Raw genomic sequence first — 26,904 nt, 5'->3', positions numbered from 1 at the left:
AATGAAACCACAAACGTAGAGTGCGCGCAATAAGCGCCTAAAATGGCTGGAGCTCCTCCCCTCCCTCACCCATCGAACTATGGCCAGTGGCCATCTGAGGCATTTATTGTTTATTTATCTACCTAGCGCTGCATCGCAACGGATACTTTTAGGCCGACATTTTATTTGAGCCCCATCGCAGAGCAAATTGCGTTGCATACTGGGAGGGGCTGCGGCGAATGTGAATCGATAAAATGAAAATTGCATCCGCAAGGCCGGCAGAATGTGGCCATTTAATACCGCTATCCACTCGCAGCATTTACACCCGTCAGATACGAATCTGCCATGTAAAATGTGCCAATCTCGGATAGATACACAATGTTTACACTCTTGTTGAGGCTTTGGGGCGAAGAACGTTCCACGTTCCATGCCTAATGGGTGGGTCGCTGGAACGATCTGATCGTATCTGACTGGGCTTTAAGCATACTTTAAGGCAGTTTCTGGCGGCTTCATTGAAAGTGGGAAAGAAATGCGCCGAGGGCTTATGCTCACCAATGCTCACATAGCAGCGTGTGAAAAACTGCATTTTTCCGCATATGTGCGCAGCAAAGACACAAAAGTCAAATTACACTCCTCTCCGCAATATCCTTTTTTTGCCGTCCGCCTGCCATTCCCTGCCGCCACGTAAGCATTTGATATGCTTTTAAAGTGCATAAATTAGTGCTAGGGCGAGATTGAAATAGAAGGGGCTAAGGCGAAGTCCGGACAAAACAATTGTATTTTCTCAGTGGACGCCTTTGTGGACCATCCGGCGATGGCAATCCTCCATTTGGCATATTCAGGACCCGTCCCATTCATTCATATGTGCTACGATGTGTGTGTGTGTGTGTGTGTGTGTGTGTGTGTGTGTGTGTGTGTGTGTGTGTGTGTGTGTGTGTGTGTTTGTTTGCAATATCCAAGCAACTTTTATCTGGCTTTTTGGCTCTGCGCTGCGATTTTTTCGACCCGCCCCGACTATTTACTCTTGAAGTTTCCCAGGGCTTAGATATTTGTGAGGAGTGGAGAAAGCGGAGGAGGAGAAGAGCGTCGGAGGCCAGATTCTTTGCCATTTAACTAAGCCGGTTAGCAAACAGAGTGGGTCCTGGACTTGGTTCGGGACTCTACGCCACACCCAGTCCTAGTTGCCAAAAAGAACAAATAAATACGTTCGGAAGGGGCTGCTCAAGCCCATGGAGAAGTTTTAGTTCTGTCGCTGAGGCCTGCAAAGTTGCAAAGAATGGAGCTCTAGTCCGTGGATAAATATTTATGAACCCCATATCTCATTCCGGTTTCGGGTCGCAAGGATTTGTCTGTGGTGGCTGGGTTCACATCTCAATTAAATATACCAAACACGTTATGTTGAACATTATTGCATTTTTAATAATCAAGAAGGGACAAAATTCGTTTCTCTTTTGGCTAATAATAACAAATGTGGGCGGGAGGCTTAGCAGCTAAAGAGCTTAAACACTAAATGCGGCTACGCGGGGCGATGACACACATAATATGATACAATTCCATTTACATAACGATAGTAATTGTGACAAACATACAAATATGCGACCAATATTAATCTATATATAGGTATATTTACAAATATCACAACAAACGGGGCATTGCGGCGGAATCGTTTGGGCTGATTAAAATTGGATTGTTGAAATGGGGATAAAACATTAAAATGGTAAAATAGAGTTTGCTCTGAGCTCCCTCTAGAAGTCCTGAGGCGCACAGAAATAACAGATCCCCAGGGCCGGAACAACAAAGCCGACCCATGGCAGATCCATTTAATTTCCATGCGCAATCTATTCATCTCTCTCACATAAACGTGCTAGCTAAGAAGGCAGAGGAGTCTTGTTACTATTCAGAAGAAGATGCAAAGGTGAACGAAGTTTAAGCTGTAGAAAAGGTTTACAGTACGCGGCTAGAAGAGCTGGCCCTTACAGCTTCTCGGAGAACTCGTAGGGTCGACCCCCATTTTCGACCTTGTAGTCCGGCTCGAAGCCGGGATTCACGTGCTGTCCCTGGTTCTGCAGAGCGCTTGCCGCCACCTCGGCGTGACTGCGGCTCCTACTTATCTGCGTGGAGTTCCGCATGCCGTAACAGAAGTAAATCACGTAGCCGATCACGATCCAGATGAGGAAGCGGATCCATGTGTTCAGGTCCAGCTGAAACATCAGGTACAAATTCGCAAAGACGCTGAGGCACGGCACGAACGGCACTAGCGGCACCTTGAACGTGAGCTCAATGGTCGACACCGGCTGCATGCCGATCACAACGCAGATGAGGATTAGCACAGCGCCCACCAAGCTGAGCGCCACAATTCCGCCGGTGCTGTCCAGGTCGAAGACTTTCTGGAGGGAGCACCAGACCAGGCAAAAGATGGCGAACACCACAATGCCGACTTTGGTGATGGACGAGGTCATAGAATTGGGCTCCCGGAAGGAGTTGCCGTTGAAGAATTGCCGGAAAACATTCGGTGCCTTGACAGACACCAGCTTGGTCATCTCCTCGTCCTGGTAGCGCAGCACTAGCACGCAAATTGCCACGATGGTGTATGCTAACAGGGTTCCGATGGACATCATGTCCACAAGCTGGTCCAGGTTAAAGAGCATGGCCATTATGGCTGAGAAAGGGATGGACGTAGAGTCATAAATAAGGGGACAGAGGACACTTTCTGACAGCGTACTTACACGCAAAGATTCCAGACACAATGGTGGCCAGGAGCGGGGTCTTCGTGTAGCTGTTCACTGTGGACAGCCTCTTGAACAATATGCCGTCCTTGCCCATGGCGTAGAGGATGCGAGGCAGTGGGAACATGGCGCCCAACAAACTAGTGCAGAGCGCAAACACAGCACCTATGGTCACAATCCACTTGATGGTGTACCACTCGACGGAATCGAAAGCGTGAGGAAAAGGTGCATCCTTGTCCTGTTTGTAGTAGGGCAGCATCATAGTCAGCACCGTGGACACTCCAAAGTAGGATAGGAAGATTATGATCAGCGACACCACGATAGAGAGCGGAATGTTGCGCTTTGGGTTGATGGCCTCCTCGCCCGTGGTGGCGATGCAGTCGAACCCCACGAAGCCGTAGAAGCATTTGGCAGCTCCGGCCATCACTCCAGCAATGCCGAACGGCATGAAGCCTCCCGTGCCAAAGCCCTCGGGAACATCTTTCTTCGGGATGCGCCAATTGTCGACGTTGGCGTTCATGGCGCCAGCCACCAGGACGATAGCGATCGTAACCAGATTGACTGTGGTGAAGATGTTGTTCAGGAAGCTTGACTCTTTGGCGCCAAAGGCGAGGATGGCCGCCAGGAGCAGCACCATGCCGAAGGACAAAAAATCGGGGTAGTCACCCAGAAAGTCGACGTCGATGTGCATCGACTCATTCAATGCCTTCGACATGTTGTTGTTGATCAGAGAGTCGAAATATCCGCTCAGGCCGCGCGCAACTGAGGCTGTGCCAATCACATACTCCAGAATGAGATTCCATCCTATGGTGAAGGCGACGAACTCTCCAATGGTCACGTAGCTGTATACGTAGGCGCTTCCCGCCTTGGGCACTCGCGCGGCGAACTCCGCATAGCAGATCCCCGCGAAGGCAGACGCGATGGCCGCAATCAGGAAGGAAATGGTCACCGCTGGCCCGGCAATATTGAAGGCCACCTGACCAGCCAGCACATAGACTCCCAGTCCCAAAGTACTGCCCACTCCCAAAGCCGTCAGATCGAAAAGGTTCAGCACTCGCGCCAACTGGGACTCGCCTTCGTTCACGTCCTCCGTCTTGCGACGCGTCAATGCCTTCCAGAGATTGGTCATGGCTGGGAAGAATAAGATCGGTTAATGACATATTTGTTTAACATCTAACCGTGTTAGATAATTAAATCTAATCATAATAACATACTTATGTTATTGGTCGTCATACTAAGGTCCTAAATTAATCAGAACAATTATTATATCAGTCCACTCGATAAGAAAACAGTTGCGTAAGCTGATCAATAGAACAGACAGGAAACCAAATTTAATTTCTTATTCAAGCTTGCTGTTGGTTATCATTTGTTTTTGTTTGGCTATGTCCGGATTGGATTGAGTTATTCATCAGTCTAAACTGGTCCGGCAATGTACGATGACTGGTGATTTTGGTTTATGAATGCTTGTTGCGATTGCCATTGAAATGTGGATATTTGATGAATTATTTGATTGCAAAACCAGTATTAGTATACAGTAAACAAATATTGGCAGAATTCCAAAATTACCGTAAGAAAATAATAAGAAATATGTATGAAAGCGGAATCTAGCATTCACTTGAAACTCTCAAAGCTTAGCAGTCATCAAATCATTGATTAATTTTAATTTTCATAATGAATATTAGAATCTGTATGCTGAATCTCAGCCTCCTGGCTTTTATATTGTAGTTCCTGTGGTTCGTACATATCTCGACGTTCAGACGGACAGACGGAAAGGGCTAGATCGACTCAGTTATTGATCTTGATCCAGAATATATAGACTTTATATAGTCGGAAACGCTTTCTTGTGCCTGTTACATACTTTTCAACGAATCTAGTATACCCTTTTACTCTACGAGTAAGGGGTATAAAAAGTAAAGTTGATCGACACTCGAGTACATTTTAGGGTCGATAAATCTTTTGCCATTATTGCCGTTTAAATGTATAGTCTATGAGTCATAGAACGCCATCTGTATTTAAAAATGGATTTGTTGTTGAATTTGCTAAAACAAAAATGTCTTTATCTCGAATACATCAGATGCGCCAGTAACTAATGTTTGCAAGAGCAGTTAGTTCTTGTGTTTGCCTTCTGTCAGCTCATGACTTGTATTCGGGAATCCCAGTAATAATCATATTATTTACAACATAATTGCAGTATTCGGTCTAATAATCTGCCCGCGCTATAAGTAATTTGACATTATTTGGCTTAGCCCAACCCCACCGGCCGATAAGCCGCTTAGGGGCCAGTGAAGCACGCGCCAGGCTTTATCTTATCGGGCAGAGTTCAATGTAGGAATCTCAGATTAGCTGGCGAAATCGCTGTAAAAGCGAGGACCAATGTCGAGGAGCTCAAGAGACGGCAGATTGGATCGCTTGGATTTCGAGGGTGCCAAGCGAAAGTCGGCCTTGATTCTTCCGAGGATCGATAAGCTTTCGCTGGTGCCGTTTCAAAGTGCGAGTACTCACAAACCGTCAGATCGGAGTGGTTACAAGTTTGTAGCCAATGCTCGCACTGATATCGATAACCTGTTTTCACTGAGTTATCTACTAGCTGAACTGGGCTGTTAAAACAAAAGTGAATCCCTGAATGTATTGCACTGTATGAAACTCTCAACATTCTAATGGATAAAAATCTGGTGGTCGATAGAACAGCGCTTGGAGTGCCGAGGCAACCTAGACAATAAAATTGAATCGTATCTATACCAAATTAAGAGTTGTCTACAACCAGAAGGCAATCTTCAAACACGGAATTTTTAGCGTTGGTGTTGATTTTTTGTAGTCTTTCTCTGTTTTTACAATTCTTGCTCATTATTTTGAGGATTGCCTTGATCCAAAAGCTCACGTTGTTTTGGATGGCAATTATAAATTACACAATTTTATTGGCTCGCCATTAAGTTTACGATCATTCTCTTTGCTTTCAGACGGATTGGGGATTAGGCCGAATGATAACAAATCTTGGAACGAACAGCCGCCAGCTATCGAGACACCGAGTTCTTTCACTCTTCAGGTAGCATAGTCCTGGCCAATACCCTAGTGGATAAGTTTGGTCCTGAAATACACATACTTTTTACTTTTTATTCGTCCGCCGGCTCGAGTCGAAAGTCCCCGTTTCACTTCAGTCACGTTTAACTTCTCAGAAGGCCAACAAAATAACTGCCGATCAAGTAACCGCGCGCGACGCTCTCCAAAATGCTTCTGATCGTCGTGCGCTGCTGGCGGATCGGTTAAAGCTTTGGTTTCGCATTTGGCCGACGCGTCGCCTGATTGCTAACAACTTTTTCCCAGCGAAACGAAAGCCGTGTCGCCCTGGATTTCCGGTTCAATCCGATTCGTGACCGAGGGCAATATAACATTTATTTTCGGGCCGGTAGGACTGACCGAGGCTCGGGCTCAGCCGTACAGACATGTTGTATTGGGACAACAACTCCCAATTACATAAATATTTAATATGTATATGTCGCCTTAATGCGGGTGTTAGCAGCTCCACCTGCTTTGCCGGCCTGACGTCACCGCGATAAGCTGTTTTCCACCGTCGCTCGTGCCATTGATAAGCCAGTTTCGAGCGACCATTGTCGGCCACATATTTGTGTGGCTTGCAGGACGGCTAGTGTGAACAGTCTCACCGCACCGCCCCACCTCCCCCGAGGGTCTATCGAGTGTCTATCGGCACGTTGGTACGCCGAAAAATGCGAGTAAAGCGAGCTTCGCCCCCGTTAGCCATGAAATTTTTGACGTAGGCGCGGCGTAAACACTATACAGCCAAGTCGCATTAAACGCATACCAATGAATGTTGGCGAACGCCTGCCATCCGACCTTGACCCCGTTGGGCGCCGTTATCTTGACCTGCAATTCCGAGCCCGAACATCGAAATGCACTAAATGTTCTAAAAACACCTGCCAGCTGCTCTGCTCGATAGGGAAACACATTTGGCTTACGAAAACTTTTCACTCATCACGCAGCTCAGTTATTTTCCACACCTTGACTTGGACTTGGACGAGACGGCTCTTCTGAGCTCTCCCAATCGCCAATCACAACAAATTCACCAAGCGAGCTGCCACTGCCGCTGGTTCTCCGATTTCAAATTTCAAGCGGCGGCTACAGACCCATGACCAATGACTTGTCAAAATACTTCTCGCCCGCGAAGCCTGGCCCAAACTGAGACGAGACCGGCTCTCCAAGTGGCAGAGGGGGTGGCAGGGGCCAGTCAAACTCGAAAAACAAATTACGAAGCCCCCAACACCTTAAAATCTCGTTAGTCAGTCCATAGTCCAGATGTAGACCTACTTCTTTGCAACGTGAATCGCAGTGAGACATGGACATGGACTCCAACCGCCAAGCCGCGATTACATCTGCGCCAGTGCACCTGTGCGGTGGCGGCGAATAAATGAACAGTGAAGTCCCAACGTCTCTATTTGATGTGTCATTAACGGCCATCTCGTGGCAGTACCACTCTTCTCTCAGTGCTCGTCGAGACATTTTGACGTCAGATGGTTGTGTTGTGACGTCACTGGTGTGCACAATAAATGACAGCCCGGAGATGGGGTAATTGATCACTAATTTGATTCGTTCGCCTGCAAATATTTGATCAATTCATTGACCATAGTTAAGCATTTTCACACCTTCGCCAGACGCCGTGGCCCGTGTGTAGGGTACTTGGTGGTGGCTCCAGCCAACGTCACCACTACGTGGCCAAAACGGAGCAGTCGGGTGGCGATATCGGCGGGATTGTGGCATGCCAAATCGGTTTATGATCCGCACAATATATTTGCCTTCTAATTTATGAGACCCCAACTGCGGCCTAGCATTTACGATTCCGGCTCGATTGCCCTCCACCAGCCAACTTTTCAGAGCACTCGACTGGCTCGTTTCAATGAAAACTCCATAAACACTTCCTTTGACACTTCTTGCCTTTATGGTCCTCAATTGGTTAAAGGATTGTAAATATCTTCTCAATTTTATTTCATCTCACCTTTTCATTAGATGGGATCAGAGCATTTTTATAACGTTTCCCAGACGGTCAATAAAAATTAGTCAAATTGTATAATCCCGCGGGTTCTGGAGCACACAAGCATATGTACGTTATCTTTCCCAGCGGACCAACGTTGGCAGATTAATCGCTCGAGAATTTTTGGCCTGCGAAAATCCGTGGGGCGAGAAGAGGCGCCCATGCGTTGGCTTAGTGCAAAGTCGGCCTCTGTCGTGTCGGCGGTGCTATATAATTTCATTCGCCTAATATCTGATGCAATTAAAGTAGGCCCTCATCCATTTGGCAAGACTCGCGATAAGAGATAACTGCACTGGAGCAAGCAATTCCCATATTGTATTTGGCCACTTGGCCGCGACTCGTGAGTTCGCCCGATAAGAGATAACAGAAAGGGAGAGAGTTGTGCCCACTCCTCGGCATACTATCTGCAACACTATCTGACACGGCCTTTATCAATCCCTGAGGCCACCCTCACAGCTCCAAGGAAATAAGAATAGACAATGTATGAGCCCATCCCTTGGTCTGATATTCCTGTCAATCGTGCTTCATACGAAGTGTCTACATGACTGTCTTGCGTAAAAAAAGATTAGGGCAAATACTTTGTCAGAATTTGTTTTCCATTATCAACAGTTTTCAAGCTCACAGGCTGCATTGACACTTGTGAATGAACAAAAGGTAGAAAATGAGCTTGAATTTGATCGATTGGCTGTTTGTGCGATTTATGTGTCAATACCTTTAGACGTTATTACCGGGCAAGTGCCGTCTAGGCCGCGATGGATGTTTATCTCTTTGCGCCGAGAAAGCATTTACCACCCAAGATCCCAAGGCGTCTAATTACGTTACAGTCACCGAACTTTATGCATTTTCGCTTGTTTCAGAAAGTTTTAAACAGCATTTCGCATCTTGCATACTCCATATCTTAACTATTTTTCATTAGCCTACGTGGGCGCTCGGTATGTTGGGAGTTAACCTGCCTATACCAATGGGGTTTGTTTCAATACGCCTTGTTGAGTGCTCAGTGTTGCTTGCAAATTGTTTGTGACTTTGACGCTGCCTTTTTCGTCGAGCGGGAGGAGTTTTCTTAACTTGACATTCGCGGAGCCAGTTGGAACTGCAAAATGGTGAGCTGAAAAGCAAGTCATATGGAATGCATAGGGGAAAGAACATGCACATTCGCGTACAAATTCAAAAGGGGTGAGTCACAGCCATCTAAGTCCGGACCAAAGCCTATTTTTTTTATCTCTGCGAATCCCCGATTACAACGTAATCTCTTTCTTTTCATATACCTGCTTGTGGCGTACTTTAAGTCCTTTAAAATGATACAGAAAAATTTATAGTAAGTCAGCTAAGATTGCCTGTTGAAATTAACGATTAAAATCTGATTTCGGGGGCAACAACAAATCACTCCTGTGCCTGAACAGATTATTTTATCAGCTACGGTTGCCAAGTGCCGTTTACCGTCTTAATTATCGCTGATAATCGATACGACCGATGCGGAGTCGTAAATTATCAGATCACGGGAAAATAGCCCTTCAACCCGGTGTTGGGCTACTTAAAGTACGGATCATCATGGCCAGAGCTGCGCTAGTGAAGTCATCGCTGATAGCCTTCGATGTACCCAGTGATGACGACCTTTTACCCACATAAAAATTAAATACTTTTGCTCTGTGATTCCAAAATCTAAACAAGCTTATTCAATCCTAATTTAATGTACTCTTCAAGTAACGGGTATAAAAGTTAACGTAATTTTAAAACCCTTATTTCCTACATAATTCTTATTTATTTTAATGGGGCTGTAGACTGCAATAGTTAAAAATATGCACAAATATTAACAAATCTTTGCATTTTCGGTGTCGCAATTACTGTATATTGCACACATACATATGTACTTGTATATGTAAGCCACTTCAAGGGTACAACAATGATGTCATGTGGGCCAACGCTTTGCGGAATACAAAAACAAAAAGAAAGTTCCAGAGGTAATAAAAATTCAGAATGCCGAAAAAAGCAGTCTACTGCTCTCCAAAACCGGAATTACCGTAGTTTAAGTAAAAGTTTCTGGGTTTCAGGTTCGATAGGTTATAACTTTTGCGTGAGATGTGGTAGTGCGGATTGAAATTACAGCAATCGACAGTCAAACGAGACTTTATTAATAGCGCTTTCCGTAAATCATTCGCGCTTTATTTTGCATACACGCCTGCGATCGCGACAAGCCACAAAAACAGAAATTAACTGAACTCTCATTCACGCGCTCTTCGCGAAATGTATTAAGCCCAATCTGAGACGAAGCAAACTGCAGTCAAATTACCTGAGCCGCACTTGGTTTTAGCGAGCAGCGCAAAGAGGAATCCGATAAAGAGGAGGTCTGACGATCCGCGCAGAAACTAACGGGACAACTCAGTCTGTAATATTAGATTTCCCGCTGAAGAATCGAACAGCCCATTTCCATCTTGTAATACCCGTTACTTGTCGAGTGAAAGGGTATACTCGATTTGTTGCAAAGTATGTAACTGGCAGAAGGAAGCGTTTCCGACTATTTAAAGTATGTATATATATACTTGATCAGGATCAATAGCCGAATCAACCTGACCGTGTTCGTATGAACGTCGACATCTCAGGAAATATAAAAGCTAGAAGGTTGAGATTGAGCATACAGATTCTTGAGACAAAGACGCAGCGCAAGATTTTTGACAATATTGCCACGCCCACTCTTACGCCCCCTAGTGTTTCTCTAAAATCTTTATGCTAAATCCCAACTTTCTAGCTAGTGTAGTTCTGAGATCTTGACGTTCATACGGACGGACGGAAGTACAGGCGGACGGAAAGGGCCAGTTCGACTCGGCTATTGATCCTGATCAAGATTACATATATACATACATATATGTACATATTGTTGTGTTGTTGTTATAAACAACAATTACGGCTTCTGCATTGGTCTTTTGAACGTTTCCTATGGCACCTATAAGAATACACTAAAATTCAAGAATAAATTACGTGTTGTTACAGAACGGTTGAGTTCAGAATCAAAACAATTTCTGATCAAAGACAACGAAGGTACATTTTTTTTTAAAATTTATTTTTCAATAGTTCATTTACCAGCTGTGCGATTTTGTACTACCCTTTTACTCTAAGAGTAAGGGGTAAAATAACTTTATATTAATATTAATATTTAATATTACTTCTTAACATCTTGATTATCGGATATAGACAGCAAGAACATGAAAAATACATATGTATGTATTTATGTACGTTTGTACAAAATATTTTAATTCTGCGAATTGATTTTATATTTGTTTTAATGTGCTAATAGGCGCTAACACAAGCCACTTTATGCAAAACAAGGGTGTAAAAATGTAAGTAAATTCTGACAATTTATTCCTTTATTCAATTGGCATAGCAATAACTTATGTATGTACGTCTACGAGACGCATCTTTTAAATAGGAGGTTTTCCCGAGTATTTCGTTTTCCCCACGCTCCGTGAAAAGCAGGTTAAGGCTGTTACGTGCCGCTGCATACTGCAAGCGGACAAGTCTACTGCTCACACTTTGATTGAGCTGAATTCAGGTAAAAAAAAGCTTTGTCAAGCCGATGCTTATATACCCTTGCTGGAGTTTATATACCCTAAACAGATGAAATACTTAAGGCGACGAATCTGGTATATTAAATTAAATATAATTAATATAATTAAATTAAATATAAATTAAATATCCTATGACAGCTATAAGGGTATACTAAATTTCAAAAATAAATTAGGTGTTATCAGACAACAACAGTTCGTATAAAGAATCAAAAAAGTCTCTGAGAAATAACAACGAAGTTACATTTTTTTTTTAAATTTATTTTTTGTTAGATCCTTTACCAGCTATGTGATATAGTAGTCCCGGACCAGTTCCATTTCCGATTTATAGAAAAAAAGAAGATGTTTCATGTAGCTTCCAAAACCAGGGACTGATTGACTTACAGACGAAGATGGGCATATCGACTCGACTGTTGATACTGATCAATAATATATATGTATGTATATATTTATATCGCTGCTCTACTGACTTTTAACAGAAGTCAGTATACCCTCTGCAAGGGCATGCAAGCCCCTCGAGGGGCGTGGCGAGGCTAGTCTTTCACGCCGTCCAACGCCCAGCGATTTGCATTCGCCATATTTCAAATTAGCAATTCAACATTTATAATTAAAAGTTGTGCAAACATTTTGAGGCATTTATTGCATAATTGCGTTCGGAGGTGTGTGGGTGAAAAAAACCGAGTTTACCGACATTAATCGGTGGGTTTTTGTTAAATCCTTGTTTTTATACAATTAATTAATATCCATGTGGGTTTGGGTGGCGAAAGGGGGTGGGGAAATAGGATTATCATTTTCATTTTAATTGCCCGGAAGTCATTTGTTGATGTAGTTGATGTTGCTGAAGGAGGAGTTCTTGTTGAGGTTTATTTTCAAAGCAGCTGAAAAACAAATAGAATGGATAATTTCTATTTGTTTGTAAAGTTAATGCATCCGCAAGCAAATAAAAATTCTCCCACCGACTGCGCTCTAATTTAATTATGAAGCGATATAGTTATTTAAATCTGATAATAAACGCTCCCCTTCATTTTCGACACTCGTGTCATTCATTTAGCAACAATTAAATTTAAACCAGCACGATATGGGCTCGACCCCAGAAGCTCGAAGGAGGTGCCTCCCAACGAAATAAACACAATGCCAATGTGGAGCTTCCCGTCCTCCGATTTGCGCTTCCGTCTGGGCGGCTTGATTTGGATTTATCACTTCACTTTTATTGCGCTCAAAGTCGACTCGGAAACATCAAATTTTAAACAGCGATGGCAAATTACAAGCCATTCAAAGCAATTTCAACCGACTTCTGAACAATGCAAATAACTCTACCAATCAATGAGTTGCGTTGCCTGCACGAGAAATAACTTACTGATTAGAAAGTGATTAGCCGCACAGAACTTTTTCGTATCAAAGGCGACCTAGTCCCTCAAATTTCAGTTAGTCATTCTCGGGCAGCGTTGAATAAATTAGCGAAGCAATTTTGCCTGCATTGGCTGGACTGGACCAGGACGCGAACTCTTTACTCCTTCAACTACATACATATGTACTATATGTACATATGTACATATATATGTACACACAAATGAAAATACAATTAAGAGCGACATTTATTATCTGATTCATTCCACTTTCACATATAATTATCACCAGATTTGTGATTGTGATTTCGCGCTTTTGTGCGGGGTGCGATGCGGAAGCGTCTTTATATTGCTCAAATGCATACGGGTAAATTAATGAAAGCTGGCATGGGTTAGTCGCTGGGCTAGTCAGTAATTAACGAGAGAGACTAGTCGTGCTATTTGCGTCTAAAACAACTTTAATTGACGGATATTATTCTGACTGCTGTTGCCCAGATGGTCTCTGAAGGTCAAGTTCTTAGTTAACGAATTCTATGACAGACTTTAGAACCAATAGTAACAAAGAAATAGAAATTGTATACCTTAAAACACATATGGGCTTATAAATGATCGCGAATGTTAGACTCAAGCGCTAATAATATGTGGATCCAATTCGGACAGTTTATAAAATATCTTTTATTTCATCGCCATTGCTTGTTCGCTATTCAAGAGATATATGGAGTTATATAAAATTACTACGAGTACGTCTTGTTCCGCTGGGAATTATAAAGTTACAATGTATAACAGTATATAAAGTATTTACATTCTTGATTACCGATCTAGCCATACATAGCCGTACATATCTTAAAGCCCGCACGGCTCGCTTTGTTGATTTTTTATCCTATTGCATTTTGCCGCAAGTTACATACCATTTGAACCTATTATTTACAAGCTACATTTAGACCAATTTATATATACAAATTAAAAGCTTTTATTTATGTTTTATTATCTATTATTGATGCCATTTGCTCGCATCTTTTAGAAACCGCATAAAGAATTTGTATTGTAACTCTAAAATCAAAAAGCATAAGTCTAATAGTTATCTTTTTAAAAAAATTTAGAAACTTTAAAAACAACCAATTATTAATAACAATAACACAATATATGTACATACATTTTTGATTTTTATGGTAGACCTTCGGAATGCTTATGAATCTTCAATTAAATGTTGAACTTTATAAGGTAATAGACAGTTGTGGCGGTTTAGCTGGCCTCTAACTGGTTTAATACTAGTTTAAAGCAGCGTCATTGATCTTCATAAATTGTTTATGGTGTCACAGAGCAGTATATCCACGTCACATCGGTCTCCCACTGAACAAAAGTTCTGGCTCTTCAAAATTCACAACACCAACGCGGGTTAACATCTATAAAGCTAAAGTTCCAACGAGAACACCTGTGGGTGCCGAGAGCTTTTGGATTGAATCGCAACTAAACCCGACCGAATGCGGCAAACGCTGATGATGAACTCAAGCGAGCTCTAGACAAAAGTGCGCCAAGTTCGCATGAAGCGGCACAGAGAGCCTATGACCAAGTAATTAGCAATACAATTGAGAGGGTCTCACACAACGGCCATAATAATGCTACGCTCGCCTTCACAATTATTAAGCATAAAACCAGATTTTAATTGATACAACTCATAACCACCGTTTCGAAACGAACTGTATTTTGTTTGCCCCAAATGCGTAGTTATGTGGAAGTTCGAAATATCTATCTATAGAAAGTCAGTTACATCCCACACTGGCCGCGCTGCTTTGAGGGCCCTGGGTGTGCATCAACCTGGTCAGACTTGGAACTTTGCTGGTAAACCAGACCGTCTACGCCGGGAATGGTGTTGCATCCCACGCAGGCGTGCAATGTGTCGTGAATGAAGATGTCGCAGTCAACGCAGAAGAACTGCTTGCAGAAACCGCATCTGAAGACGACTTTATCGGCGACCTTGTCAACGCCTTGCCCAAGAGCTTTGGCGCAGCCGTAACATTCCCTGACATCGCTGGTGAGGTCGGATGACGAAGCAGGCATCGCCTCAAACGGCAGTTCCTCAAAATTTGGCACCGGGAAAAGGTGGTGGTAGGAACGCGCCAAGTGCGGCGCGGAGACCAGGGTGAGGCCGCAAGACTGGCACTCCACGGGCAGCTCGCAGTACTTGCTGTTGCATTGCGGGCAGTGGTGGCCAGTAGTGGTCAGTTCACTGGGCTCCTCCAAGTTCTCTATGTGGCACATGCACATGGACAATGGCGCGTCCTTGCCCTCAACTTCATTCTTTGTGTGCGGGAAGCCCATGCGAATAAGCGAGTTGTGCTGAGTCTTAGCGGCGGGCGGTGGATCTACCTGAGACATGAGTTGATCCCGAAAATGTGCATCATCCAAAACAGCCCCGAAGGTGCCCATTGTTTGCTGAGTGAGGTAGCGGGCCACGTGAATCTCAGCGGACAGGGAAATAACCGAGCAGCGTATGCCCTCCTTTTTTAACTCGTCGATGGTGAGGTTAATATCGACAGGATCACATGTGGTGAGCGAGCCCATGATAATGACGATCTCTCGGGAGGCGTGCGACGGCACCACCTTAAGCGATTTTAGGGCCAGATCTAGGCCATTTTGCAGCGAAGGCTCGCTGGTCAAGGACACGTTAGCCAAGCTAAACAAAAAGGGGATATAAATGGAGAACGCTGGTTTGATTCGGTTCTTACCTCTCTAGCGCTTTGAGGTGCACGCGCGAAGTGCCGGTAAGTTCGGTCACCTTCTCCGCTCGCTTAGCTTTTAGCGCTATGAGTCCTAATTGGCTGATGGGGTTCTGATCGAAGAACTCCTCGATAAACAGCTCCAGCAGCTTGACGGTGCACCGCAGTCGTGTGGGTTTCAAATCAGGCACGCTCATGGACTCAGAGCAATCGAGCACAACGAACATGTGGCGCATCATGCCCAGGCGGTTCTGCTTGGACTTTTGAGCCTGCCTCTGGCGTTTGGCCTTCTGAATGATCTCTGCAATGGCTCCATCCAGCATCCCATCCTCGTCGTCCTTGATGGCCTCCCTAATAGGATTAAAAGTAAGTGCGGGCTTACATTGTCACGCACACCATCGCACCATGTCTTTTCATAGCCCGTTTCCCAGCGGTACTCCTTCTGGTCCTCTTGCTCATCGTCGGCCATACTTGCAGTCCTGATGCACTACCAAGTCAAATCAAGAAAGAAAAGCAATTAACGCTAAATAAAATGCGCCGGCTAATGTAACAGTGTGTACACACAGGGCCTACGTTAAATACAATACACTGGGTGGCAACCCTGGGTAAGTATTTATATCAATAAATATCTACAAAAGAATGACATAATAAAATGAAATAATAAAAAATAATTTCGAATTTCTTACCTAATATGAACAAAAAAAGTACAATATTATTATTATTGCGCCCAAAGTTGCCACATCAATAAATATACCCACCACGACGCGTAATTGGCTAACTAAGTGCACCGCCACACGGGCGAACTGAAAAGGGCGCTACACCCTAAGTTTGGGCACTTAAAACCGTGCAAGCATTGAAACCCGCGTTTTATATCATATACTATATTCGAAAAAACCTTCGAAATCTTAAAATTTACTGGACTGCAGTTAGTTTAAAGCTATCGACAGGCAATACACTCCCAGTAATATTAGGATTTAAATAGCTTAGCACAGAAGAGCATTCTAAGGTCCGCACAGCCGGAACCAAATCATCTCTGGACAATTTCCGTGCAGCCGAATTTCGCTTTTGGCATTCAGAGTTCGCGCGTACAACTGTGAGCAGCAGTGGAGCTGCTCGTGTTGAAAAATCGGGAGTCAGTTAAATTAAAATAACCGTTTGAAACAACATTCAGTTTGATATTTATCCAAAATTGTTTATGAAGGTGTGTACCAAAGTGTTCTAGAGAAATCTTTTAATTTAATGATATGTGGAATAGGCTTATTTGCAATCATACCTGGCCTATATCTAGTGCCTGCAAGGTTTAGCGGGCAAAATGAAATTGTGAACTTTGATATTATTTAAACTATATGTAATCCTTTTTTTTAAATGAAAACAAATAGGATCGAACCATAGGGTTTTATTTATTTTAATTTTTAGCTGTGTTGAAGTTCAAATGCATTTGTAACAGATAAGTTTAAGTAACTAATAAAGTCGCATTACGCATAGTTCGTGCTTTTCTGTGTTTTATTATATTATATATCTACAACAGTGCGGCAGGCTCGTTCTTTTCATAATGTACTTAGTGTTTTTTTTCGGCTGCCTAAGCGCCGCTGCATTTTGCCCATTGCAGATGTACATATGCTTGAACTCACCATATCGGACACACACCGCAGACAGCGACCGTTCGCGTTGCCACCTGGTTCAAGTTAGCACAAACACACCACGGCACTGTACTTTTTCTTCGCCGTTTACCAATATTTCAAAACCAAGCAATAACAAATAATAAGACTCCATTCAGCACTATTTTTAAGTCACACTTTAAATGCTCTCTTCAAAGGCTTGGGCGCTGGAGTCGTGAATAATGTTGGCACAGGAGATTTCACCTACGGAAATCGGCAAACACGCAAACATTATAAGAGGTGAGTGACTAAAAACATTGGTAAATAATTTTTATTGTTAATTTTGTGTTCTGCCCTGCAGCTGCACAGGAGGAATTGGCAAACATGGACGTTCTTGTATGTGGACGATGTCTCCGGGCCTACAACTTCGTGGAAGAGTTTCAGGCCCACAAAGAGGACGCCTGCGAAAAGGAAAATGCAAATTTGAAGGAATCGCTCGATCCCAAGCCCACCATCTGGGCTTTTACGCTATGGAAAGCTACTCAGCTGCACTCGCGCAAGGACGCGTCCGGCAGCTCGTGGGCCTTGTACCAGCATTGGGTAAAACTAGACGATAGCGTCCGCGAGCCGTGGATTGTGGCTGGGAAGACCATACAGTCATTCGGCAAAATTGCACACGGACAACTCCAGGACATGCCTGTGCGAATAACAAAGACTGTGGTCAATCCAAACAATAACAACACATCAAATAGCAACAACAACAACACGAGCGTCTCCCCTACCAGAAGTAATACAAAACATTCTAAATAAAAGTCACACTTGTTATTAAACTATATTTAAATCAACAGAATCACCAACCGGTAAGCTGCCTACGTTAGCCAATCAACTAAAGGATACAGAAAACGAAAGACCCAAGTCCAAGCCGAGTACACCAACGCCTTCCTCAGTTCCCTCTGCCGGAGCCGTGAAGCCGAACAACCGCATAGCCATTAGGATCGATTCCAAGACAGATCAGCGCACCGAAGAGCCAGTGGAAAAGATTGTCGCTAAGCGCTTCAATCCGCGCCGTAAGACCCACGAGTATTTGGTTAAGTGGGTTGATCGCTCGCATCATGAAAACACCTGGGAGGTGATGGCCAATCTCGAGCGTGTGCCATACTTTTTGCAGATGTTCGAAAAGCAATTGGCACGCCAAAAACTTACTAGGGAGAAGGGTCTGGATGCTCTGAAGCGCATGCAGTCATCAGGGACAAACGCAAAGTCAGATACTGCCGCCCCACACAGCCCACTTCCGGCGTCGTCGCAGGTATCGCCGTCTTCTCGGCCATCTCGAACTTCCAAGACCAAGGCTATGGATGCCTTTAAGCAGTGGGTCAATGAAACCGTTGCCGGAGATGGATCCTCCTCGCCTTCCTCGGCAAACGAAGATGAATCCTCCACGGAACAGGAATGGCCACCATCTTCTGGAGCGATCAAGCGAAAGCTGAACAATACAGACTCAAGTTTAGAGGGGAGCGGGTTAAACGACTCGATGGACCTAGAGGACCTTGAAGAGGATCTTCCGTCCCATACCGTGAAGCGTCTAAAAAACGGAGGAAGCTCCGTGCAGTTGAACAAGCCACGGATTCAGTCCACGGAAAAGCAGCAGACTAAAATTAACGGCAATTCCACCGTGGTATCGCCCCTAACGGAACAAAAAATGGGTGAAATCATCTATACTGAGGATAGCACGAGCTCCGGCATGTTTCGCAAGCCCGAGATGCCAAACACAATAAATTTGGTATTACGAAATAATGCTATTTCTACGCAGCAGCCAATTAATAACAATGATCTTAATTCGTTGCAGAAAAAGGAGAAACCAGAGTGTCCCGTGCGGTATCTTTCGCGCTCCGAGGTGGGCAGCAGCACAAGAGGCGTTTTTCGGGTTGAAAATTCCGAGGCACCGGCACCCGTTTCGCCTGCACCCGTTCCGCAAAAAGTGATCGCTGCGCCGCCCGCCGCAGGCATAGCCAAGCGTTTGCCAATGGCTCGTCCTGCGCATTCGGGCGCTAACTCGCCCATCACTGTGGGCCAGCGACAACACGCGCTTCGAACTCCCGGCCACGGCCCTGTAACAGCAGCACTTCATCGCCGTCCTGGAGTGGGTGGTGCATCCCATGTGCGTCAAAACTTGCAGCAGGCGCCCGGCCGGGCTCACCCGGGTGGTCGAGTCCTTGCACGAGCCGGTGTCGGAACTCCGCAACATCGCCAACAAGTACAAACTCCTCAGGGTGCCAAGGCAGTTACGCCAGAGCAAAAGATTTTACAGCTGTCAAAGTCAGGGGACTTGAAAGTTACGCGTAAAGTAGTGACCCGGGAAGAGTTGTTGGCTCAGCGCTCTGCCCAGGCACGCCAGCGACAGGCTCTGTCTCAGCAGCAGTCCAGTCAACAACAGAAAGCGACTCCTGCCCGGCAAAGAATAGTTTCCAAGTCAACAATCCAGCCAACGCCCCTGCAAATGGAATTGGAGGAGGAGATTCATCAGCACCAAGCTCAGTTGTGTCCAATCACCGGCAAGCTTATTGGTCAGGAGGAGACCCAACTGCAAATGGAGCAGGAGCAACAGCAGGAGCAACAACGAGAGCAGCTAGAAGCCGCGGCACAGGCCCTTCTGGGCAGCGATCAACAAGTTCTTACCAACGAGGACGGCTCGGCCTTGCTGGTGCGAGGAGAGGACGGCACTGTTTACCAGGTAGCGGGAAAAAATGCGGAGGGACAAACTATTCTCGTTACGCAGGGCCCGGATGGAGAACAGCAATTTGCGTACGTGGCAGCCGCAGAGGGAGAAGACCAGGATGTTCTTTCTCTGGACCACGCAGTGGCCGAAGCCGTTCAAGCCGGTGAACAGGTCGAGTCTCACGGCGTCGGAGCAGCTACGGCGGACGGTGAACAGATTCTCGTGTCCATGACAGAAGAGGAGTTGGCGCAACACCAGGTGCTTCAACAAGCGGAGGCTTCTGCCGCTGGAACGGGAACGCCACCCACAGCTCAGATCCATATCACGACGTCAGACAGCGATGGCACGGAATCCCAGATACCAGCGGAGGTGGTACAGGCAGATTTGCCTTCACCGGGTAAGTCGTGTTTTTCATAAAAATTTGACAAGGCCAGCTTCTTGTGTTGGCTTTTATATCCGTTACTCGTAGAGTAATAATAAAAGTTCATAACAGGTAGAAGGAAGCTTTTTGAAGATATAAAGTATATATTTTCTATTTATAATCAGGATCAATAAGCGAGCAGATCTAGCGTTGTCTGTCTGTATGAACGTAGAGAACTGAATGATTAAGCAGGGATATATATTCGCAGCGCAAGTGCGTTTGTTTCTCGAGGGGTAGATACTATCAGATGATAGTCGATAGCATTTTCTTGCTTTTCTTCTTGCAGAACTATACATTGGGTAGCTTTTTTATAAATCGGAATTGCATAGAAAATTATAGCAATATTTAGGGGATTATTCTTCAAAAACTAACTACTTGTTCATTTTCTGTTTTTTTTCAGGAGGTACACGTCGCGTTGTTTTGTTGCTTCAGGATGGAACCTTCATGATGACTGAGATGCACGAAGATCAGTTTAAGACGCTCAACATCCCAACGTAAAATCATGTTAATAGTATCCGTACATATAATTAGGCTTAGTTCTTAAGACTATTATATTGAAAGAACCTGACGTTGGTGGGTTCTTCCCATTTCCACTTTTGTTTGGTCCTAGCCAATCCATTCTCTTGGCCATAAGTATGCACCAGCACTGACTGAGAGCCGTGTTTGGCGAGTAGTGAATATTATTCTGGCGAAAGCATACCGGGAACCAGAACGCTAAACGTCTAGCGAAACAATAATGCTGCGCCGGGGAAACAAAAGGCATCGAACGATGAAATAAATTATGCGAATACCTTATTTAAAACATTATTTTATCGTGGGAGTCAAGCAGTTTTACGATAATTATCACTGCAGTCAAGGTGAGAGATTCCGCCAGCGTTAAAAGCCTTCATCGATGTTCTCATCATATTTAGTAATTTCCTCAAGCACAAACAAAACATGCATTTATCGGGGTCCCATCAATGATTGGTAATATTTTTGACTTCCTTTTAACTTACAACTCGTAAAATCATTAAGTAAATCTTTGTCGTAGAAAGTTTTAAAGTTCCCGAAATGCATAATTTTGCTTTTAACAAGAATCGTTAAATAACAATGACGGACTTAGATTTAAGTAAAATTACATTAGTTATGAATTGTAAATTATTTAAGTTCTTTTTAACTCGAAAACAAAAAGATAACATTATGTATCTCCATTAAGATAGCACAAGCAGCTATGGGAGAGCAAAGCCTAAATGTTATCAGACTGCATTTTTCAAATGCTTTTCTAAGCGTAGGGTTGAAATTTTCTTGATCAAATACCACTAGCGTAGGTCTCACTTATATCACTCATAAGCCGGCTTACTTTTGCAAATCAAAACGAATGTTTAAATTATCGAGCCCAATAAACAAAAAATTTCAGTGAAGTTGAATTTATTTATATTTTCTGAAACTTCGCAATAAAAAAGCCCACAGTGTCCGCATTTGCTCCGCTTGGACCGAAGCGCTGCAACAGACGAGATTTACATGCCTCGAAACCGGGAAGCGGAAGTCCGGGACCGCCCCACCGGGGAGTGGCATCTGTTAGCCGCAGCTCGACAAATTTTCTTAGTGCCCAGGCCACAAGACATTCGCACTCATCCTCGGTGACGGTGCACGTGCTATATACAAGGATGCCGCCAGGACGAACGAGCTGCACTGCCTGTTCAAATAGCCGGCGCTGAATATGGGGATATGAGGACAAGACCTTAACCTGTTTAATGCTGCAGGACAACTGTGGCCGGTTGCCCAGCCCACTGCAGGGTGCATCGAGCAAGATTCGGTCAAAGCTTTCACATGGAAACGGAGGCCCAGTGAATTCTCCCACGGGTGCAGATGGAGCGTCCGCTGCCACTGCCTCGGTGGAGTTAAAAACATGCGCCGTTATGCTTTTGTAGTGTCCCAATTTGGGCAGCATGCTGCGGACGCGACTGGCCGAATTGTCTAGGGCCACCACAGATCCCCGATCGCCCATCAACTCGGCTATGTGGCTTGTTTTGTTACCCGGAGCGGCACACATGTCCAGTATGCGCTCGCCGGGCTGCGGATCCAGGACACGGACGCAAACAATAGAAGGCAGGTTTTGCAACAGGCCGTCTTCGCTGCTTAGATCCCCCAGCGTGGGCACTCCGCTGACGTTGGACTGCATTTCCACGGCCACTCCAGAGGCGGGCTTCTCCGCGTTGTTGAACAGCTGATACCGCTGCATTAACACCTTGCCTGTACCCAGGAAAACCTTATTTGGGCTTTCGTACCGCTTGACCGTCCCGCGCTTGCATTTTCCATCCAGATCTGCGTAGACATTGACGAGTTCCTCCCGCTCAGTGTTTGACTCCATAGCTAAAACACCGGGGGCGTATATGTGGGCGCCTCGCAGTAGTGCAGCTCCGCAGTTAGTGTCAACCACTACCTCCTTGAGCTCGGAGTCGGCCACAGCTTTGGTGAGCTGTGAGTCCAGCGGATCAATGCACAACATCTCGGGTAGGTTTGGCAAGCAGTAAATCCTTGGAGATTTTACACCGTAGCGAATGGCGAGTTTTTCTTCTAACTTTTTCCGAAAGTCGTCAACGGAACACCTAAGAGTGTTCACCCTGTAAGTGGTGACTTTGGGAGTAAGGCACAGCCATTCCAACAGCGGAGCAAGTGCAGCAGACTTGACAAAACCAGGAATTAACAGTTAATAAAATTTGCAAGCCAGTTTTTGTTGTAAATACGTATTTGTGCACATTGAAAGTACATACATTCACTTTAAGGATATCGGCTTCCAGCAACGGGTTCACCAAAAATGGTGTTTTTGGGTAAAACATATTAACATTTAACTTAGTTCAAATCACCTGGATAGTGAACTTTATCGAGTGAGCATTGTGCGACAATGATGAATCGATTAATCCAAATCGTTGGCAACTCTAGCCGAGGTGGCGGAGAAGAGACGTGGCAGCATTTCCCGAGTTTTCACCACGGGACTACACAACATCGGCATCCCGCTCTAGCTCATGCGCTGCGCCCATCTCTATCGGCAACGTTTATGTTGGTGAGTTTGCAGTTTTTTCAACAGCAAGTGTATTCTCGGTCAAGTTTTATTTTGCTCTGTGATTTTAGACATTTCCAAGCAGAAGTTTTTAAAATTTCCGCTCCTAGCCGTGTGCATTTGATTCAATTAGTTGGTGCGTATGCGTTTTCAGTCGAAAAAGGGGGTGGTATGTCAAGGCAGAGATACTTTTCTTGATTTTAAGAAGTTCCGCAGTAATGTAGATGTTCGTGTGAGTGTTTAGTGTGGGCTATCCACGAACACTCGCGCAACGTACGCGGCTGTGGTGAATAGTGGAAGTATTAGTATTGGAAGCCGCACGAATTAATCGTCGGTGCTTTGTTTATAGCATTATCGTAACAGGAGACAAGGACAAGCTCTCCTTTAATTACAAAAGTGATAGCTAAATTATATAATTGGGAACATTTTACAATCTCTGTTCGGCAGACAATAGTGACTTGTGCTCATCGACTATCGGTAGCGGATGCTATCGATACATTTCTCTCCATTATCTTTCTATTCGCAATTCGGTGTGTGGTGTGTTTGGCAGCATAGAAAATTCAATCAAAGAAAAGTCCACGAAAAAAGGCAGAATAATCGGTAAATGGACGTGTAAAGTGTCACTGAGCTAAAAGGATCTCAGTTAAAAGAAGTCCAAGTAACTTCGGACCGGTCTCTGTATTCTTGTAAAAACAAGGGACGGCGGCAGCCGCATTTCACCAACCCATAAGAAAAACAGCGTACGTCACTCACACAGACGCAGGCAACCACGTATAAAGTTCAAAGTTGTCTGATCCCGATCCGAAAGTGGGCTTAGTTGCGAAATGTCTGAACATGGGGCGTGGGCTGGCGAAGCGTTCATCTTCGAGCAGTGACGCCCTCCGCCTGGAGCTTCTATTTAAACGCATTAAAGGCAGCAAAGGCAGGGCGGCTCAACGCAGTTGGCAACCCTGGCGCCTGCGGGTGTATGCGTGAGTGTGCGGTGGTGGGCTGCCTCGCTTCCCTCAGCGCTAAATTAAAAGCTGCTACGTGTAGTTTTCGATTTCGGCTGCTTCCAAGCCAACTATCGTCAGCTGGCATCAGCATCTTCTCAGTAACGTGGAGCACCTATCTTTGCGCACTACCGGTCCGGAGAAGAAGTCTCTGGGGTGTTAGTTCCCTGTAACAAACTTAGGTTTTTGGATATCCGATTGCTGTCAAACGAAAGGTTTCCGTATGTTTCGCTGGCAACCTTTTTTCTTTTTGTGTTCGTGCGAAACGGGCTTGCTCATTGCGTTCCTCCATTTTAACATGAATTGCTTAGCCATCGGTTGCAGCCTGCTCGGTTGCAGGGCTCAAAAGGCGGCAGCGGTGACTCACTGTAGAGTTTGGGAGCTTCCCCTCCGCCCAGCAAGTTCGCCGAAAACTGCAAGTTACCTGGCCTTATCATTCACGCACTTCTCAGCCCGCACGTTTCTTGCGTACTCTGTGTAAAGTGGGTGGAGGACGTTGGAAGGGAGGCGCTGAGCGCCGACAGCCGTCATGGTTCTATACTAAAAATCGATATCTTATCAGCAGCCGCTAGCGGGGCAAACACTAAAAGCAAGCGACTCGTGTTTCATACATCCTCCATTTCGCGTTGTATTTAAGTGTGGAATTAATTACATAAACAAATTTTCTGTTTTTCTCATGCTGACGCATTGAAGACGTCCTTATTACAATAAACAAAAACGAATTTCGTTTCTTTTTCCGGTTTTTCCGCTCTTCCGGTTTTTGTATGACTCAGAGTGGGTAAGCGCCATTCAACACGTAAGCGCGATCATAAGTGAAACAAACACCAGAGGAGCTTCGGCGCATCCGTCCTTTGTGATAGCTCTTCCTACCACGAAAAATTCTCGCCTACAACTGTCTATTTTTGGACTCTTCACAGATTCTCCCACTCCATGCACACAAGTGTGCAGTTTGCATATTCTGATCGGTATAGCAACTCGGATTTGAACTTGTCATAATTCCAGCCAGCAGACAGCGAGCAGGCCAACCAGAGATCCAACTTCCTACGACTACCGAGCATCCGAAAGACAAACAGCAGCCATGGGAAACGTATTCGCGAACTTATTCAAAGGCCTATTCGGCAAAAAGGAAATGAGGATATTGATGGTCGGTTTGGATGCCGCTGGTAAAACCACAATTCTGTACAAACTCAAATTAGGCGAAATTGTTACAACGATACCTACCATTGGTAAGTATCTTATTAGCACCTTTAATGTATCTTGTCCAAATCTAATATCTAATGGTTGTCCCCCTAGGTTTCAATGTGGAGACTGTAGAATACAAGAATATTAGCTTTACAGTGTGGGATGTGGGTGGCCAAGACAAAATTCGTCCCCTGTGGAGGCACTACTTCCAGAATACACAAGTAAGTGTGATTTCAGCTTTTCCACAGATTCCAGAAAATTCTATATGATGTTAACAGCTTGTAATGATTATGCATTGTGATTATTCAAGTTTATTTTGTTTCAAGACGGGACTGACTATATTATCTTAGAGATCTATCTCCTACGATTCAAGCCAGGACAATTGGAATAAAGTTTTCATTTGAATCGTTACAGGGTCTTATCTTCGTCGTGGACAGCAATGACCGAGAGCGTATCGGTGAGGCGAGAGAGGAGTTGATGCGCATGCTGGCAGAGGACGAGCTGAGGGATGCAGTCTTACTAATCTTCGCAAACAAACAGGTAGGTCCAAGCAAAGGTTGTCGTTATCAGTAGCCAGTTGCTCGGTCCTTATATTGTCATACTAATATTGCACCTCGCTCTTTTCTGGGATCATTTTAGGATCTGCCAAATGCAATGAACGCGGCCGAAATCACCGACAAGCTCGGCTTGCACTCACTCAGAAACCGCAACTGGTACATCCAGGCGACGTGTGCAACTAGCGGTGATGGGCTGTACGAGGGACTCGACTGGCTGTCCAACCAATTGAAGAACGCTAATCGCTAATTAAACACTAAAATTAAAGCAACAATATGAATACAACTAACTCTGATTTCAAGCGAGCCGAAGCAGTTAACCAGCAACCAGAACCATAGAAAGAGCGGCTGAAGGACATCCAACATCCAGCGGTAAACGGTGGAAATCGACATCAGAAGGAATTTTCACAAAACAGCAGCAGCGGCACCAACACCAACAACAAGAGCAGCAGATCTTCGCATAACTTAAAGGGCTCCGCATGTCCGTATTTCCAAACAAGAAACTGAAATTGTTTATTGAATTGCAAAAACATAACCTTTCAAGCAGCATATAAAGAACGCTATAATATAATTTAAATTCGTATACATAATTATTGGATGTTTAAAAGCAAATCGAGTAAAAGAAAAGCCCAACCAATCACACAAGAAAGGAAACTATAGTATATGGTATAAAAATGTCTTTTTTAAGTTATTTTTGTCCTCTCCCTACCCCTCATCAAAATATATATTTCTTTTTAATTTTATAATATTAAAGTAATATTAATGAGAAAAAACTGTAATTGTAATTGCTCTTTAAAAATACAACAAATACCATTTTAATTTTTAACCCTTCTGTTTCTTGTTGTCGCTTGGTCACGCAAAATCCATTAAAAATCACGCATATATATAAGACCATATTAAAAAGGAAAGTACTACTTAAAAGGTAATTTGAAATAAAATTTAAATATTAATGAAAACTACTGCGCTGTTCGATTTTTGCACATGCGTTTCAAAAAGTCCGCGCAAAATCGTAACTGCCTATCGATACCCTGGTGC

General features: G+C 44.4%; 5 protein-coding genes and 4 non-coding genes across 24 annotated transcripts, besides 5 other annotated features; 5 read left to right on the top strand and 4 right to left on the bottom strand.

Annotated features, from left to right (window-relative positions):
- Nucleotides 1-1,379: 1,379 nt before the first annotated feature.
- slif (slimfast) lies at nt 1,380-14,156 on the bottom strand. 3 transcript variants are annotated; one of them, NM_168977.2, is made up of 3 exons: nt 13,803-14,156; nt 2,706-3,836; nt 1,380-2,638 (listed from the first exon to the last, which is right to left on the bottom strand). In NM_168977.2, exons 2-3 carry the CDS (start codon nt 3,832-3,834, stop codon nt 1,953-1,955), a joined length of 1,815 nt encoding a protein of 604 aa, NP_730764.1. In that variant the 5' UTR covers nt 3,835-3,836; nt 13,803-14,156; the 3' UTR covers nt 1,380-1,952. The 3 variants fall into 3 exon arrangements, with proteins under 3 accessions (NP_730764.1, NP_649428.1, NP_730765.1); NM_141171.3 differs by lacking the exon at nt 13,803-14,156 and adding an exon at nt 9,764-10,026; NM_168978.2 differs by lacking the exon at nt 13,803-14,156 and adding an exon at nt 5,806-5,938.
- Nucleotides 4,390-4,614: a mobile genetic element.
- Nucleotides 10,183-10,401: a mobile genetic element.
- Nucleotides 10,463-10,616: a mobile genetic element.
- Nucleotides 11,672-11,758: a mobile genetic element.
- An 81-nt stretch (nt 14,157-14,237) lies between the features above and the next one.
- On the bottom strand, nt 14,238-16,112 carry Ssl1 (Suppressor of stem-loop mutation). Of its 2 annotated transcripts, NM_141170.3 has the most exons (4): nt 16,053-16,112; nt 15,771-15,995; nt 15,376-15,717; nt 14,238-15,323 (listed from the first exon to the last, which is right to left on the bottom strand). In NM_141170.3, exons 2-4 carry the CDS (start codon nt 15,833-15,835, stop codon nt 14,414-14,416), a joined length of 1,317 nt encoding a protein of 438 aa, NP_649427.1. In that variant the 5' UTR covers nt 15,836-15,995; nt 16,053-16,112; the 3' UTR covers nt 14,238-14,413. The 2 variants fall into 2 exon arrangements, with proteins under 2 accessions (NP_649427.1, NP_001262227.1); NM_001275298.1 differs by lacking the exon at nt 16,053-16,112 and having other exon boundaries at nt 15,771-15,955.
- On the top strand, nt 14,802-15,942 carry asRNA:CR45970 (antisense RNA:CR45970). Its single transcript, NR_133314.1, has one exon.
- Nucleotides 16,113-16,216: 104 nt separating the features above from the next.
- Chro (Chromator) lies at nt 16,217-21,499 on the top strand. 5 transcript variants are annotated; one of them, NM_001275297.1, is made up of 7 exons: nt 16,433-16,567; nt 16,976-17,050; nt 17,183-17,264; nt 17,326-17,751; nt 17,813-18,744; nt 18,811-20,077; nt 20,502-21,499. In NM_001275297.1, exons 3-7 carry the CDS (start codon nt 17,207-17,209, stop codon nt 20,597-20,599), a joined length of 2,781 nt encoding a protein of 926 aa, NP_001262226.1. In that variant the 5' UTR covers nt 16,433-16,567; nt 16,976-17,050; nt 17,183-17,206; the 3' UTR covers nt 20,600-21,499. The 5 variants fall into 5 exon arrangements, with proteins under 5 accessions (NP_001287150.1, NP_001262226.1, NP_730763.2 ...); NM_001300221.1 differs by lacking the exon at nt 16,976-17,050 and having other exon boundaries at nt 16,217-16,567; NM_168976.2 differs by lacking the exon at nt 16,976-17,050 and having other exon boundaries at nt 16,433-16,498.
- Nucleotides 20,132-20,276: a mobile genetic element.
- On the top strand, nt 21,478-22,821 carry asRNA:CR45968 (antisense RNA:CR45968). The gene has a single exon (NR_133313.1).
- On the bottom strand, nt 21,499-23,001 carry CG11109 (uncharacterized protein). 2 transcript variants are annotated; one of them, NM_168974.2, is made up of 2 exons: nt 22,855-23,001; nt 21,499-22,766 (listed from the first exon to the last, which is right to left on the bottom strand). In NM_168974.2, the coding sequence occupies exons 1-2, from the start codon at nt 22,918-22,920 to the stop codon at nt 21,513-21,515; spliced, it is 1,320 nt and encodes a 439-aa protein (NP_730761.1). In that variant the 5' UTR covers nt 22,921-23,001; the 3' UTR covers nt 21,499-21,512. The 2 variants fall into 2 exon arrangements, with proteins under 2 accessions (NP_730761.1, NP_649425.1); NM_141168.3 differs by having other exon boundaries at nt 21,499-22,943.
- On the top strand, nt 22,970-26,821 carry Arf1 (ADP ribosylation factor 1). Of its 8 annotated transcripts, NM_001104197.3 has the most exons (6): nt 23,149-23,277; nt 24,907-24,986; nt 25,051-25,359; nt 25,427-25,536; nt 25,730-25,855; nt 25,955-26,693. In NM_001104197.3, exons 3-6 carry the CDS (start codon nt 25,212-25,214, stop codon nt 26,117-26,119), a joined length of 549 nt encoding a protein of 182 aa, NP_001097667.1. In that variant the 5' UTR covers nt 23,149-23,277; nt 24,907-24,986; nt 25,051-25,211; the 3' UTR covers nt 26,120-26,693. The 8 variants fall into 8 exon arrangements, with proteins under 8 accessions (NP_001097668.2, NP_001097667.1, NP_730759.1 ...); NM_001104198.2 differs by lacking the exons at nt 23,149-23,277; nt 24,907-24,986 and adding an exon at nt 22,970-23,144; NM_168972.5 differs by lacking the exon at nt 24,907-24,986 and having other exon boundaries at nt 25,136-25,359; nt 25,955-26,821.
- Nucleotides 23,094-23,388, bottom strand: asRNA:CR45969 (antisense RNA:CR45969). The gene has a single exon (NR_133312.1).
- On the top strand, nt 25,579-25,656 carry snoRNA:Me28S-G764. Its single transcript, NR_001980.1, has one exon. It is a non-coding gene; the product is annotated as a snoRNA:Me28S-G764 (small nucleolar RNA).
- Nucleotides 26,822-26,904: the final 83 nt, after the last annotated feature.

Source organism: Drosophila melanogaster, chromosome 3L (genome assembly GCF_000001215.4).
Source record: "Drosophila melanogaster chromosome 3L".
Taxonomy (NCBI): Eukaryota; Metazoa; Arthropoda; class Insecta; order Diptera; family Drosophilidae; genus Drosophila; species Drosophila melanogaster.
The sequence above is the reverse complement of the archived record's forward strand: the minus strand, read 5'-3'. Positions and strand labels throughout refer to the sequence as shown.